Raw genomic sequence first — 11001 nt, forward strand, 5'->3', positions numbered from 1 at the left:
TTTGTGAAATGGAAGCAACAAATTTATTATCTTTTGCACGAAAACATATGCACCAAAAAACTACAATCAAACCATCATTGAAAACATGCATTGTCATGAAGATACGTTTGTCTAGATACAGAAATAAGAAAAAAAGGTGAGGCGTGAATATTGACCAGGGGGGGGGGGGGGGGGGAGGAGGAGATGGGGGTGAGCAGCTATTAAAAGAGATCAATGATTGCCATTTACATGAACAGACAAAAGTAATCATGAATGTTGATAGGATTTTGGTGGATGACTACACTTCAATCAATGTCTTAAGGAAGGTCCACGTTTATCCTGGAAAAGTGACACAAGTGTTGAAAGTATAGGCAATGAATGTAGACTCTAGAAGTAGAAGAATCGGGGCGTGTATTGGGAGTCAAATGTGCAAGTGAAGATTGTTTTGTGTCAGTCTTATCGGTGGTATCACACGCCAGTAAAAATTGTCAAAGTGATCATTAAAGCAGTCTTTCACAAAAAAAGAAGGACCCCCGAAAAACGACGCACAAAAACAAATAACAAAATTCGATAATTAAAATTGAACCAAAAAGGGTCATTGTTAAAAATTATTTCTATAAATAGTTTTATATGGCGAAAATTCCTTGATTTTGAAGACTAAGACTCACTGTTTACCAACAGGAGGTTCAGCTCCTCGGAAACCCGTAGGGCGTCCAAGTCTTGTTTTTGGGGACATGAGGCTGATTTCCACGGATGCCTGCGAGACATCGTGTTATGATGTACATTGTGTCTCAAGAATAGTATTATTGACTTTGCCGTATTTCCCTTCGTTCCTGTTGCTGGCGAAGAAATCGGCAGATTATGGAATTTACTTGGATGGTGTCAGGTAGGAACGTGTGTGGAATCACCGATGTATGTGTGCCATAAGGGGCTGAAACTGTATCTTCGAAAGATGTAGCCTTTATTGAAGTTACTGTGATGGCTTGTGTACCTCCATAGGGGTAGTATAATGCTTTGTACGCATGAACGTGATATTTTGTGCTTAGCACACCCTGCGTGATGCTGTCTTTGGTCAATAGTCGCTCTCTCGTATTTCTTTCCTTCTTTTTTATTTTCTCCCATGATTAGGCTAAGTGCCCCATCTCCTTAATGACCTAACTGTATGCAGGCAGCTTCTGCGCTCTGATACACTCTACAGCGTACTCTACTGCCCTCTGAAAGCAAGTGCTCTTCATCTCAACGAAAACAAAAATCTGCTTTTGTCTAAAGGAGCGGCTAACCCAGAGTGAATAATAATATGTCGTACAAATAGGATTTAGATGAATTTATCTACCTGGTCGTCGCTGGGTTTTTATCTGGGGACTTTTAGGAGCGACCTTTCCTTTGACACAGTTTTTATGACATACAAACTGAATTGTCTTTATGTTTTGACACCTGTAATTGGTTTGACTGACTTCGGATTTGGCGCTGAATGCCTCGAATTTCTTTCTGTCACGGACCCAGTTATTGATGACTTGACCGTCTTCCCATGTAGAGTCTTTGTTGCGCTCGATTTCGGGCGGTTGTCAGTTGAAATTCGAGTTACTTTCTCATTACCTAAACTCTTCACACTGTTTAAATCACTACTGTCTTTCGAGAATCTCGAGCTGTCATTTCGAGAAAGGTGCACGTTTGGAGTCACGTGGGTGAACAATTTCCGACTTGACCCCGGCCGTTTCGATTCTCGCTCCATGTTTGTTGGAGACACAGATTCTGTACCCTGGCTGGACGGCCTAGACATATCAATAGAATTGGCATTGTCGTCCAACGACGGCTCAGACTTAGAATTTTTTAGAGTGACGTCATCAAGATTGGAGGACATTGTGGAGCGGGAGCTGTCTATTGAGAATTTTTTTCCCTGTGACTTTTCCTCGAATTTCACGACGGGTGCTTTGTTCACCTCCGACACGAGCTCTAACTGGGTCAGAGGAGGGGGGCGGCGGCTGCCGGTATTTTTGCTTTTATCTCCGTCAGCATTTTTGGTAGGCTCTTTTCTTAGATCACCTCCCTTTTCTGGGTCCGTTGTACTTTCTTCCTCCGTCGCCTCTTCGATCCTCATGGTGTTTGGTTCACTGTCGCCTGTCTCCCGGTTGTTCCCATTGGTGCTGGCTTGATTGCTCCCACGTTTTTGTTTCTTCCTGGGTGAGGCTTTCCCTGGTTGAAGAGGACCGATGGACGTCCCGCCGTTATAACTCCAGATCCCAAGGTTCCTCCGCCTTGCCAGCTCTTCCTGGGACGGCGCCTTGGGTGGAAAGGTGGGCGGGAGGCGGGGGGGGGGGGGGGGGTAAAAAGACGCATACGTAAGGCATTTGTTTATGAGTTTCTTTAAAAAAAAAAAAAAAACAACAACAAAAAAACAAACAATAAATACCGGCGTCAGTTGTGTAGCGGCTGGCGCTTAGCTGACATGACACTTGAGTTAGAGTCCCGAGCGTTGAGAAAATATCGAGTATCCCGATATGTGATGCAGCGTGGTGGAATCAGGCTCTCGTCACTTTTTGGGCATGTAGAGTTATTGGTATTATCTTAAAGTTTGTTCACTTGTCTTTATTAAGATTTTAAAAAATATCCATTTATCTTGAATACAAGTCGAGATATTTGTGAATGAAGGAGATGGGGGGTCACCTATTTTCAGAGGTAAAATTAGTCAGAAATGGCCGCCAAAGATTTGTTATTTCCTTAGCTTAAGAGTCCGTGGTAACTGAAAATTTACATTTTTATGCCTTTAATCAACATTTTTCAGAAAAATCCACACAGAAATGAGTTCTTTAATGGGCATGAGAGGTGTTGAGCCAAAAATCAAATTTTTATAAAAATTCACAAAACCTGTGGAAAAATGCAAGTTTCTTCACTTTGATTATTTTGACGAGAGCCTGATTCCACCATGCTGCCTCACAGCGTAAAGACGCCTACATCAATTTTTTCTGTCAAAAGATCTCCCTACAATCCATTCACTTCCGACCCCCAAAAATGTTCTTCCTTTGACGTAAGCAAAACCAAAGATTCTGGAGGTCACCACAGCCATGCATGTTGCTGAACCAAGAGTCACAAGTGTAAGACAATGACAGTGACAATGACAGTGACAATGACAGTGACAATGACAATGACAATGACAATGACAATGCCAATGACAATGACAGTGACAGTGACAGTGACAGTGACAGTGACAGTGACAATGACAGTGACAGTGACAGTGACAATGACAATGACAATGACAATGACAATGACAATGACAATGACAATGACAATGCCAATGACAATGACAGTGACAGTGACAGTGACAGTGACAGTGACAGTGACAATGACAGTGACAGTGACAGTGACAATGACAATGACTATGACTATGACAATGACAATGACAATGACAATGACAGTGACAGTGACAGTGACAGTGACAATGACAATGACAGTGACAGTGACAATGACAATGACAATGACTATGACTATGACAATGACAATGACAATGACAATGACAATGACAATCTTTATTCATCTCGCAGGGAGAAATTTGTCTTGGTCGTTAACAATGGCAGTAGACGTTACAAAAGTTAGACTTAAAGGTGCACTCACGCAAACGCACAAGACAGGACATTAGGCCAAGTAAATACATGTCTCACGACCGAAAAATTTTCTTCTCTAAAATTGTCTCCTTTCACCTCCTTTCCAGCTCTCTAGCAATGTTCTGTTGTCTGCTTTCATTTCCACTTTCTGCCCCCACCCCCTCACCTCCTTTGCCCCTTCCTCTGGGCTCCTGACTCTTTCTGCAGCCTTTCTACTGCTACTCCTTGGCTCCTCCTTACTGCTGTCTTTCTGCCACACCCCTGATCTTCTGGTAGGAAAGATCTACACCTAGCCTTCTCGGACAAGGTCGAAAAATCTCGGAGGGCCCGTGTGCAATTTGCGCACGTTAAAGATCTCTTGGTGGTCTAAAATCGATAAGAGTAGGCTTCGGCCGCCACCCGGGCAAAATTCAAAATTTCCTACCAACTGAAAATATTAGGTGTGTCCCGCGCGCTCATATGACCTTATGCAGTTGCGAGCGCCGTAAAACCCTTAAAAAAAAAAAAAAAAAAAAAAAAAAACTAACCTTGGGCAAGCGCTGCCTCTTGAACTGCATTATGGCCAGTCTGGCTCGGACCATGTCTTTGGCATGTTGGTCCAGCTGCGCCTTCTTGGCCTTCTCCTGTTTGCGGTTGTTGTACCAGTTACTGACCAGCTTGGCCACCACGGCGCCGATCAAAAAGGCCGACACCACAATGCCAAGGGTCAGAAGTACCTTGTAGCCGGAGTCCAGGGTGGCGGGGGGCTCATCTGAACAACACACACAAACAGACAGAAATAAATACATAAATAGATAAATAGATAAGTAAATACGTAAATGAATAAACAGATAAATAAACAGAAAGATAAGTAAATAAATAGATAAATAAATAGATAAATGAATAAATAAATGAATAAATAAATAAATAAATTTTAAAAAAATGAACAGATAAGTAAATAAATAAACAGATGAATAAACAGAAAGATAAGTAAATAAATAGAAAATGAATAAATAAATGAATAAATAAATGAATAAATAAATAAATAGAAGAATGAATACATGAATGCAAAATGTGCCCGAGGACAATAGTTCATCTGCGTTCCGCTTTCTTACCACCTGTTGATCATTGTGTAAGCGTAGTTTACGTTTATGTTCCTTCAACTCTAGCTTCTATACCCTCACAGAGTTAAAAGGGACATGAAAACTGCATAGTCGTTGTATACTACATGGTTTTAAACATTATTTTAAAATGTATTTATTAGTAATTTAGATACTGCTGTCAATGATTTTATCATGATTCAAAGTTTTGTATCTTGCAATTTTGAAACAGTATTTTTAGTGGCTTTTGGGGGGTTGGGGGGGGGGTATTTTGGTTGGTACTTTTTATTTATTTTGTTTGTTATTTACTTATCTAATAACAATATGTATTTAGGTCAACATTCCTATTTCCAGGGTGTTAGGCGTTCCTTTGGATGTTATTATACAAAGAGCTTAACCACATCCGTACGCCCTCAGGTTATTTTGCACACCCCAGGATTGTATTCTTCACATTTGAGAATACTTCTAGTAGGCTACGAAGAACTCTTTGAAACTTTCAGTATTTCTAAAAAAATATTTGACAGACTGCTATGCAAAGCGTACGGATCGGATGAACGAGTTGTAAAACACGACGTACGTATAGGGTTAAATATTCCACCCGATCCTTTCACCTCGCTGACTAGTTCTGAGGGAAAAAAATAACGTCTCTCCTGATTGCGTTTATTTTAATGGGAGAAAAAAATGATTGGTAAGATAAACATCACGTCATGCAGAGGTATTTTTTGTTACAAGAATTTTTTTCTTCTTTTTTGTTGGTGCTGAGAGCCATAGTAATCACCCCCCCCCCCCACACACCCACACTCACACACACACACACACCCACACTCACACACACACACACTCACACACACCCACACACCCACACACACACACACTCACACACACCCACACACACACACACACTCACACACACTCCCCCACCCTCATGCGTGCTCAGCTGTTCCCATGTCTGTTCCAGAATAAACGCGGACAACGCAAAGGGGCATTAATTATACTACAACAACAAGGCGTTTTTCCTGTTATTTTCCAAAGGCGGCTTTTCTGAAACTTCCTCTCCGTAATTTAGTTCATTGTGTCTTACTGTTATTCTAGTAGACCATTCTATAAGTGACTAAATGTTGAAGAAGCCCGTAGTTATTTTGGGCGGTTTCTGTTAATACATCAATTACGCCTCTAACAAAAAAAATAAGGGTTGTGGATTAATTATTCGCCTGTTCCCTAAGAAATCGAAAACTGCGGATTTCCCGCGCTCTCTAGAGGTTGCACAAGAAGAAATTCAATGCCACCCCATTAAAAGAACATCCTGTTTTTCTTGTACCAAAGCAAATGGGGCCCGATTTCGGATCTGATTTGTCATTAGCACTGCCGGAAAGCCATTTCGTCTGTCCGCTGTATTTGTGCTGGCTTGTTGAGAGTAGTGGCTAAAGCAAACATTGGTTTTTATTGTCGATATGCCAGGTGACTGCAGCTACGTGAATGGGTAGTCAAAACGTCGCTTTAGGCTTTACTGATTAGTCACTTCTCGATTTAGGGAGATCATATGATATGTCTCACGACATGGTGTAATCATGCGCTTGTCGATTCTTTAATATTTTTTGTATCATATCTTAAGCTTGTTCATTTATTATTTTGCTTTTGCTGAATAGAAAACGCCCCCTCTATCTTGAATAGAAGTCGAAGTATTTTCTAGAGAGGGAGGTCGGGTTCGCCTGGTTTCAGAAGTAAAAATATAAAGTGAGAAAATATCCATCAAACTTTGGGGACTTGAGCGTTCTTCGAAACACCAACAATACATTTGAGCGCCTTTGATCAACTCCCACCCCCCTCCCCAGTGAATTACAAACAGAAATGTGTTTTATGAAATGAGCATAAAATGTGGGCGGTTGGTGGGTGCTCTGGTGTGGTTTGCTTCTTCTTTCCTATCAAACAACTCTCGTCTTCTCTCCTTTAAAAAAAAGTTGTTGCTCACTTGTAACACCTCTAATCTTCGGCGCTTATATGACCTAATTGTGTTGCAAGTGCCGTAAAACGCTTACTAGAACTAAACACAGAACGTAAAATGTGTTGAGCGCCACCCCCCAGCCCCCCCAAAAAAGAGAAAAGAGATGAAAAAATCGACGAAAATGTTCCTGTAGGCGAAAAAATATTTTCTATTTCATTATTGTAACGAGCGCCTGGTTTCTCCACGCTGTCACACATATTATGACGGCTTGCTGTAACCCTGACACAGGAGTTTTGACACCTTTCCACGTATTGGCAGAACGTGTGTAATTTGGCTAGTGGAAACTCCAATTTAGCAACATTGCAAGGTGCGACCCTGTTCAGCTAGCCAGAAAATTTTGAAAACTCACCGAACCATTCATTCAAGAATTCCCCCTTTTGGAATTTAAACTAGGAGCAAATTCATTTCAGCTAACTGGGCCCAGACAAGACCAACAAAGAAGAGACGATTTCTTTTCCATAACTATTGGTGTTTTGTCAGACACGCACACACACGCACACACACATACACACACCCACACACCCCCACACACACAAACACACACACACACACACACACACACGCGCGCGCGTGCATGTGGGTGATTGGCGGGTGCTCTGGTGCCTGGTGTGGTTTGCTCCTTCCTTCCTATCAAGGATCTATTGTCACTATCTCTCCCCCTTCTTTTTTGTGTTTGTTACTCCTTCGTAAGGCCTCTAATCCTTGGCGCTTACAATATCACATTGCTGTGTTGCAAGTGCCGTAAAACTCTCGCTGGAACTAAACTCAAACACACAGGTACGCGCACCTGAGCAAAGAGCGTCACATTTTCTTGTTTCTGATATACGCTTGTGTGAATGACCTCGAGCCCTGATTCCTTCTATGCCACTCTGATCAAAGTAAAGAAACGCCTGGATCCTATCCACACGCACTTGGCAAATAATATAATATTATTGGGACACCTGAATAGACACAAGGCTCTAGAATATCTAGCTCTCATTGGCAAAACTGAAGGCAAACGAGGCAGGGGTAGGCCCAGAACAATATACGTGGGGAACCTAAACAAATGGGTAACCGGGAAAGGTCAGGGAAACGTAGCTTTCTTTCAAAGCATTCGAGAAAAGAAATGAATGGAGAACCATGATCGCCGATGTCTGTCGCAGATCTGGCACTGGATGATGATGATGATTGTCTCCCAGAGATGTTGTGCAGGTCACAAAGCCCACAGAACGCGCAAAGACTGGGGCTTTCAGCGGGGGCAAAGTTATGTTGGGCCAACCTAAACTACCACGAATGTTTTTTTATCCATACTCTTTTTTTTAGTAAGAGTTTTACGGCACTTGCAAAACAGTAAGGCCATAGTATAACTTATAAGTGCCGAGGACTAGAGGTTTTACAAGAGAGTCACTCCTCCAAAAGAAGAAGGGGGAGAAATTAGGACGATAAACGTTTGATAGGAAAGAAGGAGCAAACCACACTAGAGGTCCCGCCAACCACCTTCTGACTGGGGACCAAAAGTTTGAAGGATTGCTCTCAAAATAATCAAACTCGGTCTGACAAAGTTTTGCACTTCAACAACAAACATGACCTGTTATTAGTTCTAAGAAATTGAGAAACTGAGCCTAGTCACATATTATAGTAACATTAATGGTGAAGCAAACTCAAAACATCTCCGTTGCAAGAACATAACAATCAACACAATCGCTGCCGTGGCATGAAACATTTATTAAGTAGGCCTATATCTTTTGCACTAATTCTTTTTTTTTCTGTTCAGCATTTTGCTTTTGAAAAGTAGCTTCAGCTTTGCAGGCTTCTGTTGAAAAACATGTTTACTAGATACACCAATGACACCATCAGAACTGCCACCACCACCACCACCACCACTAACACAACAACAACAACAACAACAACAGCAACAACAACAACAACAACAATAACAACAACAACAACAACGTCAAAACAGCAACAAAACAACATCAAAAGTTTTAAAAAACCCCAACAACAACAACAACAGTGAAACCACAGCAACAGAGAAGCAGCACTATTTTCTAGAAATTTCTATTCTTGGTTCTTTTTTTCGGAAGTAGGCTCACATGGACAGCAACAAATGTGAGACGTGCTGACAAAATGAGTTACTTCTCACAATCCACAAAAGGAGATATTGGCGAAAATCAACGCTAGGTTCAAATTTGTGGATTTTCCATTGATGTCATATATTGGTTAAGTATAGCAAGCCTTGTATTATTTCATACTTATACATTGTAAACACTTCACCTATAAACGTGATGTAGCAATTTCCAACAAGCTCGAATCCAAGAAGTAACTCTTTTTGTCAGCATCCTTCACAAATCTTAAAAGTAATTAAATAGCAAAGAATATAATCTTGGAAGTATTCTTTGGTAACGTTTTCTTATATTCAGTTTAAGAAGGAAACGAACAGCCCCAAAGTGCCACGTTTCTGTTGTTCAACGATTGTAGCAGTCTTGTTTTTGTTTTTGTAAAGTGTTTTACGGCGCTCGCAACTGCATAAGGTCATATGAGCGCGCGGGACGCACCTAATATTTTCAGTTGGTAGGAAATTTTGAATTTTGCCCGGGTGACGGCCGAAGCCTACTCTTATCGATTTTAGACCACCAAGGGATCTTTAACGTGCGCAACTTGCACACGGGCCCTCCGAGATTTTTCGCCATTGTCCGAGAAGGCTAGGTGTAGATCTTTCCTACCAGAAGATCAGGGATGTGGCTGAAAGACAGCAGTAAGAAGAAGCGAAGGAGTAGCAGTAGTAGAGAGGCTGAAGAAAGAATCAGGAGCCCAGAGGAAGGGGCAAAGGAGATGAGGGGGTGGGGGCAGAAAGAGGAGACGAAAGCAGACGACAGAACATTGCTAGAGAGCAGGAAATAAGGTGAAAGGAGACAAATTTAGAGAAGAAAATTTTTCGGTCACTACCCGGATTGGAACCCGGGACCTTTTGAATGAGAGGCCAACAACTTATACTCTAGGCCACGAGAGCCCATTGCAGCAGTCTAGCTTAATATGTCGCAAACACCTGCAATGGGGGTGAAGCCAACTTTGCAAGAAGAGCTTTTAACTTCAGTTTAGAGCCAATTTCTTTTCCTTGCTCTGGAATGAGTTGGAGGGCCAAACAGAATTGCAACAAGATGAAAAGTCGAGTTTGTTTTCGGTTGACCAGTACATGTAGGCCTATCAGTAAATACCTCCTCTTCTTGTCCCTCTTTTCATAAAAGAATCGGGGCAAACAATAAAATATTGGCCTTTTAAAAACTAGACGAGAATTGAAAGTGAAATGACCGTACAGAAATAAGAAAATGTAAAAAAAAAACCCAACCCGAACTAAGATATTCTCAAGCATGGTTATTTCAATATAACTGCACTGAAATTTGTGATATAATGAATAATACATATGTGAGGCAGCGTGGTGGAATCAGGCTCTCGTCAATTTTTGGGCATGTATAGTTATTGGTATCATCTTAAAGCTTGTTTATTTGTTTTTATTTGGGTGAAAAAATATCCATTTATATGGAATACAAGTCGAGATATTTGCAAATGAAGGGGATGGGGGTCACCTGTTTTCAGAGGTAAAATTAGGGAGAAAATGGCCGCCAAAGATTAGTTATATCTTTAGCTTAAGAGTCCGTGGTAACTGAAGATTTACATTTTTTGTGTCTTTTATCAACGTTTCTCAGAAAAATCCATACAGAAATGAGTTCTTTAATGGCAATGAAAGGTGTTGAGCAAAAAAACAACAACAAAATTGAAAAAAATTCACAAACCTGTTGAAAAATGCAGGTTTTTTCACTTTGATTATTTTGACGAGAGCCTGATTCCACCACGCTGCCTCACAAATAATATATAAACATATTGTTATATAATGCAATGTACTATATCTGATTGATTTTCTTGCTCTGCGTAGTGCACTCCTAAAAGGTGTTTGTTTATTCCCACTCGTGACAATGAATTACAGATACACGTATTTTGTTCTATTTGGAGAAGATAGTTGTAAACGAATTCATTGGACAAATATGCCCTGCAATTAAGAGTGTTCACAGTGGCCTACATGTGGAAATATGTCAGTGCGAGGAGGAATTATTAGTCCTATTGTGAGCAGACACGAAGCCATTTACAGAGCAAACATATAAGTCAAAGCAGCAACATTCAACTGAGTACTCTAAAGGTGTGTGCAAACCGCGAGCTCTTTAGCAACAGGACACGTGGAATGTTGTCACAGAGCAAGTCATATTATGTAACGGAATAATGACAAAGAAGAACAAAACATTCTGCCATGAGGAATGAGCTTTGTTAAAGATCAGTATGGGAATAAAGTCTATTGTTTGGTATGCGCCCC

General features: G+C 41.1%; 1 protein-coding gene across 2 annotated transcripts in view; it reads right to left on the bottom strand.

Annotated features, from left to right (window-relative positions):
- Nucleotides 1-11001, bottom strand: part of LOC101856513 — a 43049-nt gene continuing 32048 nt past the window's right edge. For both annotated transcript variants that reach the window (XM_013082926.2, XM_005099026.3), the window contains exons 2-3: nt 4106-4329; nt 1-2260 (exon numbers count right to left, since the gene is read on the bottom strand). In XM_013082926.2, the coding sequence (XP_012938380.1) occupies nt 1400-2260; nt 4106-4159 (915 nt within the window). In that variant the 5' untranslated portion in view covers nt 4160-4329 and the 3' untranslated portion in view covers nt 1-1399. The remainder of the gene's footprint in view (nt 2261-4105; nt 4330-11001) is intronic.

Source organism: Aplysia californica, unplaced genomic scaffold, assembly GCF_000002075.1.
Source record: "Aplysia californica isolate F4 #8 unplaced genomic scaffold, AplCal3.0 scaffold00200, whole genome shotgun sequence".
Classification (NCBI taxonomy): Eukaryota; Metazoa; Mollusca; class Gastropoda; order Aplysiida; family Aplysiidae; genus Aplysia; species Aplysia californica.